The 23,617-nt window shown below is 37.2% G+C and overlaps 1 protein-coding gene across 5 annotated transcripts in view; it reads right to left on the bottom strand.

Moving 5' to 3' along the window:
- The window catches only part of LOC117342787 (cohesin subunit SA-1-like), a 58,735-nt gene that overhangs the window by 23,971 nt on the left and 11,147 nt on the right, over nucleotides 1-23,617 (bottom strand). For all 5 annotated transcript variants that reach the window (XM_033905044.1, XM_033905045.1, XM_033905043.1 and 2 more), the window contains exons 8-25: nucleotides 21,964-22,037; nucleotides 21,184-21,307; nucleotides 18,930-19,028; nucleotides 18,327-18,406; nucleotides 17,433-17,655; nucleotides 16,891-17,005; nucleotides 14,780-14,883; nucleotides 14,441-14,530; nucleotides 13,831-13,920; nucleotides 13,019-13,078; nucleotides 12,362-12,505; nucleotides 10,261-10,331; nucleotides 9,737-9,827; nucleotides 8,313-8,393; nucleotides 3,949-4,041; nucleotides 2,226-2,379; nucleotides 1,827-1,960; nucleotides 641-742 (exon numbers count right to left, since the gene is read on the bottom strand). In XM_033905044.1, the coding sequence (XP_033760935.1) occupies nucleotides 641-742; nucleotides 1,827-1,960; nucleotides 2,226-2,379; nucleotides 3,949-4,041; nucleotides 8,313-8,393; nucleotides 9,737-9,827; nucleotides 10,261-10,331; nucleotides 12,362-12,505; nucleotides 13,019-13,078; nucleotides 13,831-13,920; nucleotides 14,441-14,530; nucleotides 14,780-14,883; nucleotides 16,891-17,005; nucleotides 17,433-17,655; nucleotides 18,327-18,406; nucleotides 18,930-19,028; nucleotides 21,184-21,307; nucleotides 21,964-22,037 (1,929 nt within the window). The remainder of the gene's footprint in view (nucleotides 1-640; nucleotides 743-1,826; nucleotides 1,961-2,225; nucleotides 2,380-3,948; nucleotides 4,042-8,312; nucleotides 8,394-9,736; nucleotides 9,828-10,260; nucleotides 10,332-12,361; nucleotides 12,506-13,018; nucleotides 13,079-13,830; nucleotides 13,921-14,440; nucleotides 14,531-14,779; nucleotides 14,884-16,890; nucleotides 17,006-17,432; nucleotides 17,656-18,326; nucleotides 18,407-18,929; nucleotides 19,029-21,183; nucleotides 21,308-21,963; nucleotides 22,038-23,617) is intronic.

Genomic DNA, 23,617 nt, shown 5'->3' with positions numbered 1-23,617 from the left:
AGTTTATGTAGCCAGTTTTGAGGTGACTTAACTGAGTGAAGTGGGATAGTCTATGTAGCCAGTTTTGAGGTGACTTACTGAGTTAAGTGGGAGAGTTTATGTAGCCAGTTTGGAGGTGACTTAACTGAGTGAAGTGGGAGAGTCTATGTAGCCAGTTTGGAGGTGACTTAACTGAGTGAAGTGGGATAGTCTATGTAGCCAGTTTTGAGGTGACATACTGAGTTAAGTGGGAGAGTTTATGTAGCCAGTTTGGAGGTGACTTAACTGAGTGAAGTGGGAGAGTCTATGTAGCTAGTTTTGAGGTGACTTACCTGAGCGAAGTGGGAGAGTCTATGTAGCCAGTTTTGAGGTGACTTAACTGAGTGAAGTGGGATAGTCTGTGTAGCCAGTTTTGAGGTGACTTAACTGAGTGAAGTGGGAGAGTCTATGTAGCTAGTTTTGAGGTGACTTAACTGAGTGAAGTGGGAGAGTCTATATAGCAAGTTTTGAGGTGACTTAACTGAGTGAAGTGGGAGAGTCTATGTAGCAAGTTTTGAGGTGACTTAACTGAGTGAAGTGGGAAAGCCTATGTAGCCAGTTTGGAGAGGACTTACCTGAGTGAAGTGGGAGAGTCTATGTAGCCAGTTTTGAGGTGACTTACCTGAGTGAGACTAAGTGCGAGGGTTTTAGCTGTGGTCACCTTGTTGATTTCTCTAGCCTTGGCTAATGTTGCCTTGATGATATCTCCATAATCATTATAGAACTGAAATGCCAAACAAGTACATATAGTGGTGGGGCCAATGTTTGAAAATAATCAAAAATTAGTTGAAAACTAGAAAATGTTTCAAAGAAAGAAATGCCTCCGCTGCCACTTGACACCCTGATACACAGTTTGGTGAGAATTGTATCAGTAGTTCCTGAGATAAGCTAGTTACATTGCATCAGGACAAGACAAACATGGGTAACATCACATGTCCCCCCTATTTCATGGTGGGGGCATAAAAATTAATAAAACCCATCACCGCTAATGATTTGAAAAGGCAATTATTCTTCTGGAAGTGTTCGTAAATCTTCCGCTTCCCCTATTTTTGTAATGTTACCAAACTAAGAAGTAATTCGGTCTTATATTTTTGTGATATATTCATTCGTCCTTTAAAAGTGAATCAGGAGATTTAAATACACATTATTATTAACAATCATTATATGATTTTTTCTGGTATTAAAAAATTGATAACAAAGACTTAGACATGTAATCAATGTACATAAATTTTCTACAAAAGGGCAATTCTGTGCTAAATCTAGAAAACAGATAACTAGAAAGTATAATTGATAATTGATCAATTTTGAGTTTCCGATTATGGATTCTGAAAGTATAACTGATTCCCATCACTAAGTAGATTCAAACTATCTGGTAGGAAACTTTATGTAACCCTAGTAGTAAATACTAGCCGCAATATATTGCTCGGCTTGAGAGAACTTCTCTTTAGCTGAATTGAATGAGCATTAGACTAGTATTCCAGAGGTCCCGGGTTCAATACCCAGCAGATGCATTAAAATGATGTTAATTACAATTGTAAAACATTACTAAAGATGATGTTTCATATGGGTATGATGGTGACCCATTTTAAAAGTTTCTAATTATTTCCTTTACATGGACTTAGCTATCGTTATTGTTAGAATCTTTCCATATTCAGAAATTCAAATATTTAGAAATACATAGAAATTTAGACCTAACACCTTCAAAACCGTTCTGGGCTAACCAGCGATAACACACAAACATCAGAGATAAGATAAATGTTATCGATAGATCAGTAGAAATATCTGAATGGTGGTTTATCCATCCTTACCTTCATGTAGTGTTTGAACATGTCTGCTGCTACCCTGATGCTGACAATGTTATACACGACCAGCTTACAGAAACAGGCCAGGAAGTTACGTCGCTTGTGTAGCTCCTCGATCTTTACATTCTCGTCAACATCATCTGTAATAATCTCACACCGTTAAAAAATTGGTTTTATCTACATCTACATATTAAGTTTTATTTATTGATTCAAGGAGCATGAGTTTTCTTTAAAAGGTATAAAAGGTAAAAAAACATTTGATTAGGAAATAAAAACTAAATGTCAAGACATTTCAAAAAGCATAAAAACTAAATGTCAAGACATTTCAAATGGCATATAAAAATTATGTACAATTCTGTGCTGATGATTTTATTCAATTTCTTAAAATACAAACACAGAACTTACCATCCTCATCCTCGACAAACACTTTTTCTGTAAGAAAGTTGCTAAGCTGTGTCTGTAGTGTCTTGTCAGGCTCAAACACGAGCGGTTTCATTACACCGTTGTCCCCAAGGTGTTTACTGAACACGATCAGCAGGTCACAGATCGTAATGTAGCTCTACAACATAATCAACGCATGTCTTTACTGAACACGATCACGGGTCACAGATCATAATGTAGCTCTACAAGATAATCAATATATGTCTTTACTGAACACGATCAGGTCACAGATCGTAATGTAGCTCTAATCAATATATGTCTTTACTGAACACGATCACGGGTCACAGATCGTAATGTAGCTCTACAAGATAATCAACGCATGTCTTTACTGAACACGATCGGCAGGTCACAGATCGTAATGTAGCTCTACAACATAATCAATATATGTCTTTACTGAACACGATCGGCAGGTCACAGATCGTAATGTAGCTCTACAACATAATCAATATATGTCTTTACTGAACACGATCGGCAGGTCACAGATCGTAATGTAGCTCTACAACATAATCAATATATGTCTTTACTGAACACGATCGGCAGGTCACAGATCGTAATGTAGCTCTACAACAAAATCAATATATGTCTTTACTGAACACGATCACGGGTCACAGATCGTAACATAGCTCTACAACATCATCAATATATGTCTTTACTGAACATGATCAGCAGGTCACGAAACAGAGCCGGGTATTGAACCACACATCTCATATCTTTATCTGGTGCTCTAACCAACTGAGCTATTGTGGTGAACTAGTTAACTTACCTCCTCTGTGACTATGACCTGCTGGTGAATTAGTTAACTTACCTCCTCTGTGACTTTGACCTGCTGGTGAACTAGTTAACCTACCTCCTCTGTGACTTTGACCTGCTGGTGAACTAGTTAACTTACCTCCTCTGTGACTTTGACCTGCTGGTGAGTTTGTTAACTTACCTCCTCTGTGACTTTGTCCTGCTGGTGAACTAGTTAACTTACCTCCTCTGTGACTTTGTCCTGCTGGTGAGTTAGTTAACTTACCTCCTCTGTGACTTTGTCCTGCTGGTGAACTAGTTAACTTACCTCCTCTGTGACTTTGACCTGCTGGTGAACTAGTTAACTTACCTCCTCTGTGACTTTGTCCTGCTGGTGAACTAGTTAACTTACCTCCTCTGTGACTTTGTCCTGCTGGTGAACTAGTTAACTTACCTCCTCTGTGACTTTGACCTGCTGGTGAACTAGTTAACTTACCTCCTCTGTGACTTTGTCCTGCTGGTAAACTAGTTAACCTACCTCCTCTGTGACTTTGACCTGCTGGTGAGTTAGTTAACTTACCTCCTCTGTGACTGTGACCTGCTGGTGAACTAGTTAACCTACCTCCTCTGTGACTTTGACCTGCTGGTGAGTTAGTTAACTTACCTCCTCTGTGACTGTGACCTGCTGGTAAACTAGTTAACCTACCTCCTCTGTGACTTTGACCTGCTGGTGAGTTAGTTAACTTACCTCCTCTGTGACTGTGACCTGCTGGTGAACTAGTTAACCTACCTCCTCTGTGACTTTGACCTGCTGGTGAGTTAGTTAACTTACCTCCTCTGTGACTTTGACCTGCTGGTGAACTAGTTAACCTACCTCCTCTGTGACTTTGTCCTGCTGGTGAACTAGTTAACTTACCTCCTCTGTGACTTTGTCCTGCTGGTGAGTTAGTTAACCTACCTCCTCTGTGACTTTGTCCTGCTGGTGAAACATAAGTTCATGACAATGTCTCATCAACTCCTCCAATCTCTTCCTCAGCATCCTCATACGATTCTGTAACAGTACACAATCATCTCAATACATCAATATTAACATGCCCTTAAAAACTTCTGCACAAATAGAGAATTTTTGTGTTTATAGAGGAAGCAGTATTTGAAGTTCTTCCATTTGTGTCATTTGTGATTCATTAGTGGAGGGCTTACATAGTTAGGTTAACATAGACGGGCTAACAGACTTTGTGGTGTTGACGACTGGCAAGCTACAAGACTTTTATATATAATGTTATTGTGTAATATATGCGAGTGTAGTCTAGAGTGTAGTATACACATATAGGTATATTGATATTTGTGTATAAGAGGTGTATGGGAGAAACCTATAGTGAGTGTTCTAGAGTATACCTTTAGTGTACGAGTTGCTAGTGTAAATCATGTAAATAAATGTAAATATTACATTCAGTATTTATCTTCTCAATACAACATCACCTATGCTCGGCATACCTTTACAATTTTTGAATAAGGCATTGTCTAGTTACATTTTAAGCAAATAAGTTTTTTTTTTAATCTCAAAAATGTTTGTTCTGTTTCCGGTACTCTTTAATTGAGCTTAACAACAACTGTATGTTATTTGAAACAAATGAGGCCAACCTTAAACTATTCCTTGTTTGGCATTGACCGACCCACCCTACCAGTACTTCAGAACATGTAAACCAACAGACAAGTTGATGGGAAAATGTTAAACAGCCCTTCTCTAAATAAAAAAACACGAATCTGTAAGTACGCTTGTCTGATCTAATGTAAGATGAAGGCACTAATGTCAGATGAAGGCACTAATGTAAGATGAAGGTACTAAAATCAGATGACGGTACTAATGTAAGATGAAGGTTCTAATGTCAGATGAAGGTACTAATGTCAGATGAAGGTTCTAATGTCAGATGAAGGCACTAATGTCAGATGAAGGCACTAATGTCAGATGAAGGCACTAATGTCAGAAGAAGGTTCTAATGTCAGATGAAGGTACATACTAATGTCAGATGAAGGCACTAGTGTCAGATGAAGGTACATACTAATGTCAGATGAAGGCACTAATGTCAGATGAAGGCACTAATGTCAGATGAAGGCACTAATGTCAGATGAAGGTACATACTAATGTCAGATGAAGGCACTAGTGTCAGATGAAGGTACTAATGTCAGATGAAGGTACTAATGTCAGATGAAGGCACTAATGTCAGATGAAGGTACTAATGTCAGATGAAGGCACTAATGTCAGATGAAGGTACATACTAATGTCAGATGAAGGTACATACTAATGTCAGATGAAGGCACTAGTGTCAGATGAAGGTACTAATGTCAGATGAAGGCACTAATGTCAGATGAAGGTACTAATGTCAGATGAAGGCACTAATGTCAGATGAAGGTACTAATGTCAGATGAAGGCACTAATGTCAGATGAAGGTTCTAATGTCAGATGAAGGCACTAATGTCAGATGAAGGCACTAATGTCAGATGAAGGCACTAATGTCAGAAGAAGGTTCTAATGTCAGATGAAGGTACATACTAATGTCAGATGAAGGCACTAGTGTCAGATGAAGGTACATACTAATGTCAGATGAAGGCACTAATGTCAGATGAAGGCACTAATGTCAGATGAAGGCACTAATGTCAGATGAAGGTACATACTAATGTCAGATGAAGGCACTAGTGTCAGATGAAAGTACTAATGTCAGATGAAGGCACTAATGTCAGATGAAGGTACTAATGTCAGATGAAGGCACTAATGTCAGATGAAGGTGCATACTAATGTCAGATGAAGGTACATACTAATGTCAGATGAAGGCACTAGTGTCAGATGAAGGTACTAATGTCAGATGAAGGCACTAATGTCAGATGAAGGTACTAATGTCAGATGAAGGCACTAATGTCAGATGAAGGTACATACTAATGTCAGATGAAGGCACTAGTGTCAGATGAAGGTACTAATGTCAGATGAAGGCACTAATGTCAGATGAAGGTACTAATGTCAGATGAAGGTACTATGTCAGATGAAGGTACTATGTAAGATGAAGGTACTAATGTCAGATGAAGGTACTTATGTCAGATGAAGGTACTATGTCAGATGAAGGCACTAATGTCAGATGAAGGCACTAATGTCAGATGAAGGCACTAATGTCAGATGAAGGTAGTAATGTCAGATGAAGGTACTAATGTCAGAAGAAGGTTCTAATGTCAGATGAAGGTACATACTAATGTCAGATGAAGGCACTAGTGTCAGATGAAGGTACATACTAATGTCAGATGAAGGCACTAATGTCAGATGAAGGCACTAATGTCAGATGAAGGCACTAATGTCAGATGAAGGTACATACTAATGTCAGATGAAGGCACTAGTGTCAGATGAAGGTACTAATGTCAGATGAAGGCACTAATGTCAGATGAAGGTACTAATGTCAGATGAAGGTACATACTAATGTCAGATGAAGGTACATACTAATGTCAGATGAAGGCACTAGTGTCAGATGAAGGTACTAATGTCAGATGAAGGCACTAATGTCAGATGAAGGTACTAATGTCAGATGAAGGCACTAATGTCAGATGAAGGTACTAATGTCAGATGAAGGCACTAATGTCAGATGAAGGTACTAATGTCAGATGAAGGCACTAATGTCAGATGAAGGTGCATACTAATGTCAGATGAAGGTACATACTAATGTCAGATGAAGGCACTAGTGTCAGATGAAGGTACTAATGTCAGATGAAGGCACTAATGTCAGATGAAGGTACTAATGTCAGATGAAGGCACTAATGTCAGATGAAGGTACTAATGTCAGATGAAGGCACTAATGTCAGATGAAGGTACTAATGTCAGATGAAGGCACTAATGTCAGATGAAGGTACATACTAATGTCAGATGAAGGCACTAGTGTCAGATGAAGGTACTAATGTCAGATGAAGGCACTAATGTCAGATGAAGGTACTAATGTCAGATGAAGGTACTATGTCAGATGAAGGTACATACTAATGTCAGATGAAGGCACTAGTGTCAGATGAAGGTACTAATGTCAGATGAAGGCACTAATGTCAGATGAAGGTACTAATGTCAGATGAAGGCACTAATGTCAGATGAAGGTGCATACTAATGTCAGATGAAGGTACATACTAATGTCAGATGAAGGCACTAGTGTCAGATGAAGGTACTAATGTCAGATGAAGGCACTAATGTCAGATGAAGGTACTAATGTCAGATGAAGGCACTAATGTCAGATGAAGGTACTAATGTCAGATGAAGGCACTAATGTCAGATGAAGGTACATACTAATGTCAGATGAAGGCACTAGTGTCAGATGAAGGTACTAATGTCAGATGAAGGCACTAATGTCAGATGAAGGTACTAATGTCAGATGAAGGTACTATGTCAGATGAAGGTACTATGTAAGATGAAGGTACTAATGTCAGATGAAGGTACTTATGTCAGATGAAGGTACTATGTCAGATGAAGGCAATAATGTCAGATGAAGGCACTAATGTCAGATGAAGGCACTAATGTCAGATGAAGGTAGTAATGTCAGATGAAGGTACTAATGTCAGAAGAAGGTTCTAATGTCAGATGAAGGTACATACTAATGTCAGATGAAGGCACTAGTGTCAGATGAAGGTACATACTAATGTCAGATGAAGGCACTAATGTCAGATGAAGGCACTAATGTCAGATGAAGGCACTAATGTCAGATGAAGGTACATACTAATGTCAGATGAAGGCACTAGTGTCAGATGAAGGTACTAATGTCAGATGAAGGCACTAATGTCAGATGAAGGTACTAATGTCAGATGAAGGCACTAATGTCAGATGAAGGTACATACTAATGTCAGATGAAGGTACATACTAATGTCAGATGAAGGCACTAGTGTCAGATGAAGGTACTAATGTCAGATGAAGGCACTAATGTCAGATGAAGGTACTAATGTCAGATGAAGGCACTAATGTCAGATGAAGGTACTAATGTCAGATGAAGGCACTAATGTCAGATGAAGGTACATACTAATGTCAGATGAAGGCACTAGTGTCAGATGAAGGTACTAATGTCAGATGAAGGCACTAATGTCAGATGAAGGTACATACTAATGTCAGATGAAGGTACTATGTCAGATGAAGGTACTATGTAAGATGAAGGTACTAATGTCAGATGAAGGTACTTATGTCAGATGAAGGTACTATGTCAGATGAAGGCACTAATGTCAGATGAAGGCACTAATGTCAGATGAAGGTAGTAATGTCAGATGAAGGTACTTGTGTCAGATGAAGGTACTATGTAAGATGATCAAGGTACTTACTTTGTCCGGGTTACTGGTATCTAGAGCCTGAAGATACCACAGGATGGCCATACTGCATGAGGATATCGCTTTACTGATAATCTGGTGGGGCAAATAATTCATACAAGTCAATGGTCTTAACACCTAATCACAGACTTAATAAAAAGTAAATTTATTTTACAACAATTATTAACAAAATTATATCCATCACTTCCAGTGTTTTTGTTCCCATTATTTTTCAGCCTCCCGTGGCTTTTGAGTTGGGAAAATTCATCGACATTTTGAGAAATTTGGGAAAATACCAAATTGCAAAAAAAAGTACTGATTTTGTCAAATAAAAGTATTAATATAAAGTTCACCATGTTTTCAGCATTATTAAAGTAAACATCACTTGCTATAAAAAAAAATTAAAAAAAAACACATTGTAAGTTGTTTGAAATCATGCCCATAATATGCCAGCATGGTGATATATGACTTGTTGCTATTAAAGTTCTGAATTCGTTGTTTTAATCCTTTGAAAAGATCAACAAGTTCCTCTAAATCAGTCAACGAAAGCTCCTTTTTCAGGTGGCAAATTCCGGTAAGAATGAGTATTCATACCCTGCATGCACTGCACTCTGTCAGAGTACAAGAAATCCCTCATACTCAGTCTACAGGCAATAACGTAGCAAGCCCCGCACAGGGCTGTTGTATGTACACATATTTTTTTAGTAGAATTTACATATATATCAAGATATGATTTGAATAATTACTAGCAGTATCCTAATTAATGTATCACTAATTCTCACAAGACCTTCATGTTCATTTGTGTAGTATTTGGTTTTACGATGTCTGCATCATTTGAGCGCTTGAAATCAACGACATCCTATTACAAAGCGTTTTTATGATCAAGATCTAAAACAACAAAGATCGCACGCCTCTAGGCCTACGTGATGATGTTACATGTTTGAAAGTGATAACGTTCATATTAGTTAGGTTCGGAAAATACTTTATGGCTTCGGAAATCACGATGTTATCATTTACAAAATGTCAGAATAGGTAAAAGAAACATTCAAAAAAAATTTTTTTCAGCTTTAATAATTGGGAAACTTCATTGAAATTTTGGGAAAATACAACATTTTTGGCCTAGGGGAAACAGCCGATATTCAGGGGTAAAACAGGCCAAACAAAAACACTGACTTCTATTGGTACAGATGGAAGTAAGCTAGGAGTCTAACTGTGGAAGGAAACCAGGGTAGCAGGATAAACCAATCTGATCAGGTAGGTGACTCCAGTAACCCTGGATGGAAACAACAGTACAAATTGACAAAGTGGCTCAGCTCCTAAAGTAACCCTGGATAAAAACAATCTCAGCTTAGTTACTGTTGGATTACTATGAAAAATTTTATCTGAAAAGGGGAAGTTTTCCAAAAGTATGAATCTTCTCCGACTTAAAATGTACTCACCTCCTCAGGAATTGCTAATTGGTTGTCATTTCCTGCTTTGATGATGTGGAACAGATCGTCCCAGAGATTCCAACTTGTTAAATTGTGACAACTGAAAATGATAGCAATACATCATTTAAATTGATAATTGTTAAATTATCTAAACTTTATGAAATCAGTGCTTGTCACATAATTCTTTGGCTTCTGTCAGGAGGTATAACAGACAATTTCAAAGATAATACATGTATTTAACTCATACAAGCATATGCCCGCTAAATCAGTACTATTTTTATACTTCATAGCAGTATATTTAACATCTATCAATTAAGCCTTACTAAACCGGATATTGAAAAAATTCTCATTATTTTTCACCGTTTGCAATTGGTTTAAATTAGAAAAGGAACATCATTTTCTGTTTTCACATAAGGAAAAGCTAAAATACTGATCTGCTATCATTTTGTAATACTGAATTTTACAATTGTCAGATGCAGAAGCTAAAAGTTGTGACAGATTTCATTATTGATCAAAACAAAATGTAGGTTTACCTATAAAAGGCATAGATCCGTTTTAGACATGCTACCAATGCAAACATTTCATCCTCATCTGGCTCCTCACCCTGAAATATTAACATAGACAAATGTTACCTCTAATCTACAACTATATCAGCAGCAAACTATACTGAAACGAAAAAGAAACGCAACATGGAAAATTGTGATTAATTTTGTATTAAATATACATATCTGTATAAAAATCGCGGAAATAAACATGCACCCTGCCTAACACCCATACCAATCTTCAAAATCACCCAAGTGTGACTAGAGACCTATGCACTTCCGGCGCGGTAAAAACATCAAAAACCGTGCCTGTACAAACATATGCGTTATTTTTTCATTCAAACCAGTATCAATTCATCACTAATATTGAGCCACATCATCGCCAATACTTTTGCAAACAATAATTCCTTTTACAATTATGCCACGGTTATCAAAGGTTGATAGAGGACGTGCTATAGTGATGCTTCTGGCAGGGAACACGCAACTTCACGTCGCTCGACAATTCAGAGTTCACAAATCGACTATTAGTCGATTAGTTTCACGTCTTAACGCAACAGGAAGAGTCGATGACCAGCCGAGATCAGGACGTCCACGCGTAACGTCGCGACGTCAAGACCGGGTTCTTAGGTTGGCACACCTGCGTAACAGGAGATTAACGGCCGCTGAAACAGCAAGGAATACGATTGGTAATCATAACCGTCGAATTCATCCCCAAACAGTGATCAACAGACTGCGTGAGGCTAATTTGCGTGCAAGGCGACAGTACGTTGGTTTACCACTAACACCGCAACGTCGAGCACGTCGTATGCAATGGGCAACGGCACATATGCCCAGACGTTTTCCTATGAGACGTTGGAGGTCTATGCTCTTCACCGATGAATCTCGATTCACGTTATTTCGAGCAGATGGCCGTCAACGTGTGTACCGGCGTCGAGGCGAACGTTTTGCTGACGCCTGTGTTTTGGTTTGGGTTTGGGCGGGAATCTCCCATGGTTTGAAGACGCCTTTGGTGATAGTCAATGGGAATTTAATGGCCGTACGCTATCGGGATGAGATCCTTAGGCCCCATGTTGTGCCGTTTGTTAGGCAGCATCATCTAACCTTTCAGCAAGATAACGCGAGACCACACGTTGCAAGAGTCTGTAGAGACTTTCTTGCGACACAGAACATTGTTCCTATAGATTGGCCTCCATATAGCCCCGACCTGTCCCCAATCGAGCATTTGTGGGATGAATTAGACAAAAGAATTTGAAATCGCCGTAACCCCCCAAATACCCTCCCTCAGTTAGCAAATGCACTCGTCCAAGAATGGAATAACATTCCAATACGGAAAGTCAATGCCCTGATGAACTCAATGCAACAAAGAATTAGAGATGTGATAACTGTTCGAGGAGGACACACACGATATTAGGGCACGGTTTCAAAACTGCTACCATTTCAACTTGGATTCACGTAGGGTACTACCAATCATGACCTTCTAGCAAAGTGACCTGTTCTTAAAAATCTCTAAACATTTAAAGGATGTTACATCAATATTCAATATTAACTATTACATATGAAATTTAAACATAATGCTCACAAGTATTATTTTATTAAACCTACAATTTGAAGTTGCGTTTCTTTTTCGTTTCAGTATATTATGGTCTTTACCACAGTCCAAATACACATCATTCACATCTTTAATAACCCTGACATCAATTCTCCATACCCGATAAAGAAGGGACTCATATCAATTTAATACCTGATCATATATCAATTAACCATTTATTGACCACCTGTCAGATGATAGTTCTGTAATTTAACCTGTTATGATTTGGAAAATTCACACTGCCTGTGTAGGGCCGGGCCCATTACCTTTCTCACCTTTTGATGAGTGTCCTGTCCTTCCAAAACAGGACAGGACACAGGGGGGGGGGGTGGCCTTTTAACAAGGTCTTAGTTTAAATAATAGTCTTACCTTGGATACATAATTGAAATAAAGTTCAGTCAGCAATACGCTAAGAACTCACCATTGTTCTTAAATCAACTACACGTAGTTTTTATTCAGTGTAGTTTAATATTATTTGTTGATAAGTAATTAATATGATATTACCTCAGCAAAGAAGTCTTGCATGGCTTCCTTGAACTTGGCAACAAGGGAGTCAATAAGAGTTTTTCTAGCCACATCACACTTTCCAGCAATAGCGTAGTCCTCATTACACAGGCATTCATAACATTTGGAGCTTGCCTCCAGGACCTTTACAATGAAAATGATCATGGCTTCAAGTACAACTGAAAAGTATTAGTTTCTCTTTACTTCACTGAAAAGTATTAGTTTCTCTTTACTTCAAACATACTATGTACAGATTGTTAACAATAACTTTCTAATCTAAACATACATTTCTAATTAATAGGGACATTCTGGCTGGAATAGCTTGTCACTTCCTGTATACTACATGTCTAGATAGGACTTTCTGGTCCCTTGATTTCTGTGTCGAATGCACACATAACAGTCAACGAATACAAGATTAGATTGATAAAATAATTCAAATAAAAAGTTTTTCATCACATCCAGCTAAAAATTAAAACATTTATTGCAGGCATTATAGTTTTTTCAAGAAGTTATCAGAAAATGTGATAGATGAAATTACGATATTATTAGACCCTTATTGACAGATGGCTAAATGTTATCAGAAGACTTACCTCTGTGTCTATTACGGTACTGTTAGACCCTTATTGACAGATGGCTAAAAGTGATCAGAAGACTTACCTCTGTGTCTGTGTGTTTTTCCACAACCTCGTGTAGGTAGCGTAACGTCAGCTCCAGGTTCTACAATAACATAACGAGTTTAAGCCAGAAACCCTTGTGATGATAAATCAATTACTTGATGTCATTAAAACACTCCAACAACAGCTACATGTGATATCTCTTTTAAACTTAATAAAAAAATAAATAAAGATATTTACTTTTGGATACTGCATATCTAAATGAAGTTATTACCTCCCTTTAACAAGTAAGCTTATCAGTACAAATATGACATTCCTATACTGACAAAAATATATATGTACATAATTATATAATCTGCTCTGATCAATTTCTTATATTTTTTCTATATTTAAACAATTCCTTATATTTTATCTATATTTAAAATTATCTCTTTATACCTGGAGACAATTTATATAGGCCTAGCCTGTTATATCATCCTATTGTATACATGTACAATAAAATGTGTTGAAATGAAATGAACATAAAAGAGTTGTCCCAGAGTGGGTTGAAAATTGGGATTAATTTTTCAGAAGAGATCAAATGTCATCGTCAAAGTCAGCAGGTTGACAAATGTAGTATTAATGGAAAGGTCTTGCCACAAGGAACACACATGTCAAATACCTAAGCTGTATCCTCATTAATATTGACACAACACTGGTTTATTGAAACTTTAACCAAGTTATCTAGGGATGCCACTGTCAGGGATGCCGATGCCAGGGGGTACAGCAATAGCTCCCCTGGAATTGGTTCAGTATGATAGAAATTGGGATAAATTTAACCTGTAACTTTCTATCAAGTCATCATAGCTCAATTACCTTCTCCTGTCGACTAGCTGTATAGATCTCCAGGTTGAAGTATTGTGGGATCGTTAAAAGATTGGCAACCTTTTCTGGGTCCATCAGATACTGTAAATTCATGACATTGCATTTATTCTTAAATTAATTCATGACAACATTGCATTTATTCTTGAATTAATTCATGACAACATTGCATTTATTCTTAAATTAATTCATGACAAAATTGCATTTATTCTCAAGTAAATTCATAACACTTTGATTATTCTTGACTTCATGAGAAATTGATTTTGCATTATTTTGTTTCTCAACTTTAAATCAAAATTGTTCCGATATACAATATGCTGGACTAGTTTAGCTGTTTTTTGTACATACTTTTGTGACAACAGTTCATTTTTTAGCATGATTGCAATACTTTTTTTTCCATTCTTTTTTTTTTTTTAAAACTGTTGTGTGAACATTCATAAATGCAATTCATCAACATCTAACAGAAATTTCCATCAGCTGGGTGCAAAATAAATAAGACTACCTCACATCTGGTACTTGTGAGAGATTTGAACTGATTTGAGATTTGATTTTTCTGACAGGTACTTAGAAACAGAGAAAAGATGTTGATGTTGAACAGACTGACCTTAAGGAGAAGCTGTGGTAGTGTTGCTATGAAGTGTTCTGTCAGACGTGTTTTGTCTTCCATAACCTGTTTACCCTCTTTGGCGGTTAACTGTCAAATTAATCAAATAAACATGTCAAACTCACAATCAGTAAAAGGTATCTTACTACTTATCTGACATTTACTAAATGTAGACAGTAATTTGTCAAGGAAGAGTTCAAGAACTTTATTAAAATTCAAATCTGTTCAAAATTATAGAAAAAAATCAATAAAACCTTTTTTTTTTTTTTACAAAAACAGTTTTATAACTTGGCAATATCAATGTTCAATATCTGTATTCAAATTGAATCTAAAGTTTACCTTTCTGTTTGGGCCCCTTCCGACAGGTGATTCTCCTGTAGCCGCCTGTTTTACACAGCATACCATAATTTCAATGAGACTTGTCTCCTGTCGGTCGTCAAGGGCTGAAAAGGAATCTTACAGTATTAAATGTCTATTGAAGCTTATCTCACAGTATGAGATGTCCATTGTCACAGTACGAGATGTCCATTGTCACAGTATCAGATGTCTATTGTCACAGTATAAGATGTCTATTGTCACAGTATCAGATGTCCATTGTCACAGTATCAGATGTTTATTGTCACAGTATCAGATGTCTATTGTCACAGTATCAGATGTCCATTGTCACAGTATCAGGTGTCCATTGTCACAGTATCAGATGTCTATTGTCACAGTATCAGATGTCCATTGTCACAGTATCAGATGTCTATTGTCACAGTATCAGATGTCTATTGTCACAGTATCAGATGTTTATTGTCACAGTATCAGATGTCTATTGTCACGGTATCAGATGTCTATTGTCACAGTATCAGATGTCTATTGTCACAGTATCAGATGTCTATTGTCACAGTATCAGATGTCTATTGTCACAGTATCAGATGTCTATTGTCACAGTATCAGATGTCCATTGTCACATGTCTATTGTCACAGTATCAGATGTCTATTGTCACAGTATCAGATGTCTATTGTCACAGTATCAGATGTCTATTGTCACAGTATCAGATGTCTATTGTCACAGTATCACATGTCTATTGTCACAGTATCAGATGTCTATTGTCACAGTATCAGATGTCTATTGTCACAGTATCAGATGTCTATTGTCACAGTATCAGATGTCCATTGTCACAGAATCAGATGTCTATTGTCACAGTATCAGATGTCCATTGTCACATGTCTATTGTCACAGTATCAGATGTCTATTTTCACAGTATCAGATGTCTATTGTCACAGTATCAGATGTCTATTGTCACAGTATCAGATGTCCATCGTCACAGTATCAGATGTCCATTGTCACAGTATCAGATGTCCATTGTCACAGTATCAGATGTCTATTGTCACAGTAACAGATGTCTATTGTCACAGTATCAGATGTCTATTGTCACAGTATCAGATGTCTATTGTCACAGTATCAGATGTCTATTGTCACAGTATCAGATGTCTATTGTCACAGTATCAGATGTCCATTGTCAACGTATCAGATGTCTGTTGTCACAGTATCAGATGTCTATTGTCACATGTCTATTGTCACAGTATCAGATGTCCATTGTCACAGTATCAGATGTCCATTGTCACAGTATCAGATGTCCATTGTCACAGTATCAGATGTTTATTGTCACAGTATCAGATGTCCATTGTCACAGTATCAGATGTCCATTGTCACAGTATCAGATGTTTATTGTCACAGTATCAGATGTCTATTGTCACATGTCTATTGTCACAGTATCAGATGTCTATTGTCACAGTATCAGATGTCTATTGTCACAGTATCAGATGTCTATTGTCACAGTATCAGATGTCTATTGTCACATGTCTATTGTCACAGTATCAGATGTCTATTGTCACAGTATCAGATGTCCATTGTCACAGTATCAGATGTCCATTGTCACAGTATCAGATGTCCATTGTCACAGTATCAGATGTCCATTGTCACAGTATCAGATGTCCATTGTCACAGTATCAGATGTCCATTGTCACAGTATCAGATGTCCATTGTCACAGTATCAGATGTCCATTGTCACAGTATCAGATATCTATTAAACATATTCCAGCTGTGACCACCAAAACCAGAAAAATGATAAGTACGTTAAGCATAAAGCAATTCCAAATTTCAACAATCTTATTCTGATGACCTTGAAATTCATGTAATGATTTTTTCAATTTTTATCCTGCATGTAACTAGCTCAATAGCTTACAAGTCATTTTTTTAAAGATTTTTTTAACCATGACCATCACCATACACGTACATCTGGTCTATATCCCATTATACAAAAATTCTATCAAACATGACATCCAAAATTTGTTAATCTGTTAACATATTCCAAATGTCAGATTAAGGTTAGTACCAGCTAATGAAGTCTTACCAAGCAATTCTGAATTATTTTAAATGACTATTAGACAGGATTGATACATACGTTCCTCTCCCTTGGGAGGTTCCTCCAGTAGTAGATCTGTCATACATTCCCAGTCTCTCATCATATCGTTAATATCCCATAAACTGTCTACCAGGTAGGCTCCATGCTCGTGTAACTGTCAAATCACAAATAGTCAACATTAGGAACACATTTTTACAGCATTAAAATGTTCATCTTTTACAAAACTCACACATTCAAAAGCATAATTATATAAACTTTCCTTTTCAAATATATTATAAATATAAAAGATTTACACAGCAATTTAATGATCAATTTGACTGGCTCTTGTTTCAATAAAGCTATGTTATCTTCAAAGGAAAGATTTATCGGACTACTGATCAGTGACCATGTTTTTGGTCTAAAGCCAGTACTTTTATCTGAAATCAATGAAACAGCTAAACCATGAGTCTTCAAATTTTCTATTAGCACAGAAAAGGCATGTTTTAATATCGAGAGAGGAATTTTCAATATAAAATATCAACCCATGCCTCCCAGCTCACAATTTTTAGATGCCACACTCTATCAGACACATCATGTATTACCTCACTTTCAATGAAGAACTGCACCAGATCTCTGATGAGTGGAGCGTTCAAACTTTGCTTCTTTCCTTTATGTATTTTTAGAGTTCTTGTCAACTCTTCATCTTTGCGGAAAAGTTTGGCATTTAAGAATTCCCCTGCAGCCTGTGCAACCTGACGCTGTGAAGAGTACACCAATTCATAAACATTCTCACAGTCTTTGTCTCCTAGGATTGTGTCATTGAACCTGTAAAAATACACCAGGGAATCCAATTACAATTTGTGCCGGATTAACTATTAACTATTTGATAACAATTGTAAACAAAATATACCCACTTAATTTTTTTAATCATTCTTATTGGCTATGATGCAAGCGTGCAACGGGTCTTACTGTGGTAGAAAACCAGGGTACCCAGAGAAAAACCATGTTTGTTTGCTGGGTTTAACATGTGAACAGCCAGAGTCATATTGATCGAGGTATCCTGGTATATTGATGTAGTACTTGCAGTAGTTTGTGACTACCTCACTGAACATCATAGGAGTGGCCCGTCACATGCATCCAGAGCAATAAAGGTAAAATGTCTAGCCCGATGTCATGACCACGACAGCACAGACTGGCCCGTTTCTAAGCTTCCCAAGAATCACAAACCAACACGGGTAGGGAGCCTTGAACCATGCACCTGGGATCTTGGCGTTAGGTTACATGGCCGGTGCACTAACTGACAGAGTGATCGTGGCCGCAAAAACTTGCATGGTAAGGAAGTCCTTTTACACATCAGTATAACAAGACAGTAATGTAAATTGCTAGTTGTCACTTTATACAGATATACACTTCTACAGGGATCAAACCTGAGTGTCCCTTAAGAGAAATAAAATAGTTAATAGAGCGAGATTTGAATGTCAGTTGTAATGACTTACTTGAGGATACTGATGACGAGCTTGATTCCTTGTACAGCTACTTCATATTCCTTATCTAGTGTCATCTCCACAATCCGGTCCTAAAAAAAGTCACATCAAAATGCATATTACTGGCAAACAGGTACACAACTTACACCCCATCTGCTTCCCTGCTCATGATATTAATATATGCCGTAAGAAGTGAGGGCAATGCTGCAATTTCAACAGAGGATCTTGCCCAAACTTTTCTCTTTACTTAAATTGCTAAAATTTACAATGAATTATTATTTTCTTGTTTAATAAAGATATTTGCTTTAAATGATTTCAATGATTCAGCATCTTATTAGTAAATAATTATACTGTATAACAAGAAATGTTCCTGTGTGTTTCCTTCCTGGTCTGGAGCTTTCAGATTATTTCGTTGGCACAAATTTTTGTGGTTACCCCATGCAACAATACAACAATAACATAGACAACAATAACATAGACAACAATATTCATTGTATTTATATTCGTTGTCCCATAGCAACCATAAAAATAACAAAAGTTCACACATCAAATGTTTACCGGTAGTTGAATATTGACTCAAATATAAAGGACAAACCCAGCTGCTTACAGCCCTACCTTGAATCTGTTGGTGAAGAGTTCCAGTTTGTGAGCCAAGTCCTCAGTGTTATAGAGTGGCTGAAGTGCTCGCAGACAATGGAGACGGACCTCCCCCACCTGTAGACAAAATACAACGGTAGATATCCACAGTTAATACATAAACAGATGCCCTATTAACTCTATTTAATTAGTACTGATCTTAAAGTGGTTCTTATTATTTCATCATATATTTTATTGAGTCACTAGTTCATCCAAAGCTTATTTCATCTGAAGATATTAACAGAACAAACACAAAATTCTAATATGTAGGAATAGTAACATTTTTGAATTACATCATAAGACAAGAGGCCCAAAGGGCCTTAACGGTCACCTGAGATTTGAAATATTTCGGCCAACTAAATTGACCCTTTTTGGCCCCACTCATCAGTCCTAATGGGGTCAGTCTATGAAGAGTATTTGATTCTAACATATAGTAGATAAGAAGATTTTTGAAATTTCAGTCAATTTGACCCTTTTTGGCCCCGCCCACCAGCCCCTGGGGGTCAACTAGGGCCAACATGTACATAACATCAAACTGTAATCCCATGATGATAATTTGAACCAAGTTAGAATGAATTCCAATACAAATCCAACAAATAATAGTCAAAAATGTGATTTCCCTATATAAACTATAGTAAAGTTTACCCCCTCCCCAGGGGCAAACGTCAGACCCCAGGGTCATGAAATTCACAATTTTGGTAAAGCACCTTAAGACCCTTCCATCTATGAAGAGTATTTTATTCTACCATATCTGAGAGTAGGGAAGAAGATTTTTGAAATTTTAGTCAATTTGACCCTTTTTGGCCCCGCCCACCAGCCCCTGGGGGTCAACCAGGGCCAACATGTACATACCATCAAAGTGTCATCCCATGCTGATAATTTTATACAAGTTAGAATGAATTCCAATACAAATCCAACAAATAATAGTCAAAAATGAGATTTACCTATATAAACTATAGTAAAGTTTACCCCCTCCCCGGGGCAAACGTGAGACCCCAGGGTCATGAAATTCACAATTTTGGTAAAGCACCATAAGACCCCTTCATCTATGCAGAGTATTTGATTCTAACATATCTGAGAGTAGAGAAGAAGATTTTTGAAATTTCAGTCAATTTGACCCTTTTTGGCCCCGCCCACCAGCCCCTGGGGGTCAACCAGGGCCAACATGTACATAACATCAAACTGTCATCCCATGCTGATAATTTGAACCAAGTTAGAATGAATTCCGATACAAATCCAACAAATAATAGTCAAAAATGTGATTTCCCTATATAAACTATAGTAAAGTTTACCCCCTCCCCAGGGGCAAACGTGAGACCCCAGGGTCATGAAATTCACAATTTTGGTAAAGCACCTTAAGACCCTTCGATCTATCAAGAGTATTTGATTCTACCATATCTGAGAGTAGAGAAGAAGATTTTTGAAATTTCAGTCAATTTGACCCTTTTTGGCCCCGCCCACCAGCCCCTGGGGGTCAACCAGGGCCAACATGTACATACCATCAAACTGTCATCCCATGCTGATAATTTGATACAAGTTAGAATGAATTCCAATAGAAATCCAACAAATAATAGTCAAAATTGTGATTTCCCTATATAAACTATAGTAAAGTTTACCCCCTCCCCAGGGGCAAACGCGAGACCCCAGGGTCATGAAATTCACAATTTTGATAAAGCACCTTAAGACCCTTCCATCTATGAAGAGTATTTGATTCTACCATATCTGAGAGTAGAGAAGAAGATTTTTGAAGTTTTAGTCAATTTGACCCTTTTTGGCCCCACCCCTCAGGCCCCTGGGGGCTGAGGACCATATAATTCACAATTTTGGTTGACCTTCAGCCATAGAAACTTTCTGCCAAATTTCATTGAATTTTGTTAAGTGGTTTTGGAGAAGAAGTCGAAAATGTAAAAAGTTTACGGACGCACGACGCACGACGACGGACAAAAGGCGATTAGAATAGGTCACTTGAGACTTCGTCTCAGGTGACCTAAAAATTCAATCGCTTGAATGAAAATTAATTTAAAAAGTAATTTTGTTTCTTGTACAAATATTCAAATTGGTACCTATCATAGTAGAAATTCAAGGTTTTATCTGCCATTTGAATTCCACTAATTTCAGAAACACAAAAAGTATAATGATACAAAATTCTCCTGTATCAATGTTTTATTCATTTTTTTTTTCTTTCTGAGAAACCGCAATACTAATACTGAAACAGGAGTATGGCAGTACTAACCTTGTCATACAAAGTCCAACCAACATATTTCAGGTATCCATCGTCTAAAAACATATTAGGGTATCTCTTCATCCACACTCCTATTTCTGCTATACATATTGACCGGATCTCGGGCTGGGCATCTCTACAACATATCAAAAGCAATAAGAACGTGTTAATAGTTCAAATCTTGGTCGATTATTTGACAAAATATTTTAATGAGTTCTTATTTTAAATTGATTTAACAAACAGTATTCACATCATTCTGGAGCAGGAATTCGGAATTTTTACCCATGTTTTTGTTGAAAATTTCATTTATATTTTCAGAATCTTAATGTAGGCCTCCGTGAGGCCTATCATGTAGATCTAACAGAACAGTTCCATTCACTTCATCCAAAGATCTGATAATCTCACATATATGTTATTTCTGACTCAGAAATATTCCTGCAAATTAAGCCTGTTGTGATTTCCTCCCAAATTGGCCAGATTTATACTGTTCTGTATGGGTTAGGCCTACAGATTGGGCAGTAGTGGGTGGGCGGCATAAGCTTGTGCACTATAATGTTTTTCATACACGTAGAATGATGTTAATTTAGTCAAATTCATGGATTAATGAAAAAGATTAAATTTGGTAGTTTCATCGAGTCCAACTTGAGTAGAAATTGAAATATTATTGTATCCGATGTGACTTTACCTATGCATCAAGCTGAATTTGTCAATGTGAAATCAACACTTAACCTTAACACTGCTACCCAGAATCTGATAACATAATACCACTTTTACCTGAGTAGGACTGCTCACCTGTATCTATGTACGAACACTCCTTTGAATATATAAGTCAACATGTTTCTGATTTCTGCCTGATTTTCTTCCAACTACAGAATAAACAAAAGAAGATGTTAGATTATGTACATCACAAAAATTCCATCAAAATAGAGCAATAAAATTTTACTTCCCGAGACTGTATTGAAACATTTTTACTTCCTGAGACTGAATTGAATAATGTTTTTTGAATTACTTACTGAACTGAAACATATTTTACTTACTGAGACTGATTTGAAACATGTTTTTTGAATTACTTACTGAGACTGAAACATACTTTACTTACTGAGACTGATTTGAAACATATTTTACTTACTGAGATTGAACTGAAACATATTTTACTTCCTGAGACTGAACTGAAACATATTTTACTTCCTGAGACTGAACTGAAACATATTTTACTTCCTGAGACTGAACTGAAACATATTTTACTTACTGAGACTGATTTGAAACATGTTTTTTGAATTACTTACTGAACTGAAACATATTTTACTTACTGAGACTGAACTGAAACATATTTTACTTACTGAGACTGATTTGAAACATATTTTACTTACTGAGACTAGACTGAAACATATTTTACTTACTGAGACTAGACTGAAATATATTTTACTTCCTGAGATTGAACTGAAACATACTTCAATGGAATAATATATCACGTCTGCTTAATTAACAAGAGGCCCAGGGGCCTTAACGGTCATCTGACTCTAAATTAAAAACCTTCTATTATTGTAGTATGTATTCTCTGTAGCAAGTATATAGTGGCAGTGTTGGCCATGGTGGCCATCTTGGATTTCTGACCGATCCAATAAATAACAACACTTGGCCAGAACCATCTCAGGATCATTTCTGGTAAGTTACAGCTGAATCCCACTGATGGAATTTGAGAAGAAGTTTGAAATAGGTGTTGTTCAGGAAAAACCATGATTGCGCAATCATGTTACAAAATGGCCGCCGTGGCTACCATGTCGAAGCTTTTACGAAGCCAAAAAATAACCACACTTTGTTGCCTCTCCTTCCTTAACATCCTCACCAATTTCCAGCTCAATCGCACCAGTGGAACTGGAGAAGAAGTTTAAAACATGTTTTTCAAGATGGTTGCCATGGCGGCCATCTTGGATTTCTGACCGACTTGAAAAATAACAACACTTGGTCAAGGCCATCTCAGGATCATTTCTGCTTAGTAAGAGCTGAATCCCACTGGTGGAATTTGAGAAGAAGTTTGATATAGGTGTTGTTCAGAAGAACAATGATTGCGCAATCATGTTACAAATGGCTGCCGTGGCTGCCATGTCAAAGTTTTTACGAGGCTGAAAAATAACAACACTTTGTTGCCTCTCCTTCCTTAACATCCTCACCAATTTCCAGCTCAATCGCACCAGTGGAACTGGAGAAGAAGTTTAAAACGTGTTTTTCAAGATGGTTGCCATGGCGGCCATCTTGGATTTCTGACCGACTTGAAAAATAACAACACTTGGTCAGGACCATCTCAGGATCATTTCTGGTTAGTAAAAGCTGAATCCCACTGATGGAATTTGAGAAGAAGTTTGAAATAGGTGTTGTTCAGAAGAACAATGATTGCGCAATCATGTTACAAAATGGCTGCCGTGGCTGCCATGTCAAAGTTTTTACG

The sequence above is a fragment of the Pecten maximus genome, chromosome 14, assembly GCF_902652985.1.
Source record: "Pecten maximus chromosome 14, xPecMax1.1, whole genome shotgun sequence".
Lineage (NCBI taxonomy): Eukaryota > Metazoa > Mollusca > Bivalvia > Pectinida > Pectinidae > Pecten > Pecten maximus.
The sequence above is the reverse complement of the archived record's forward strand: the minus strand, read 5'-3'. Positions and strand labels throughout refer to the sequence as shown.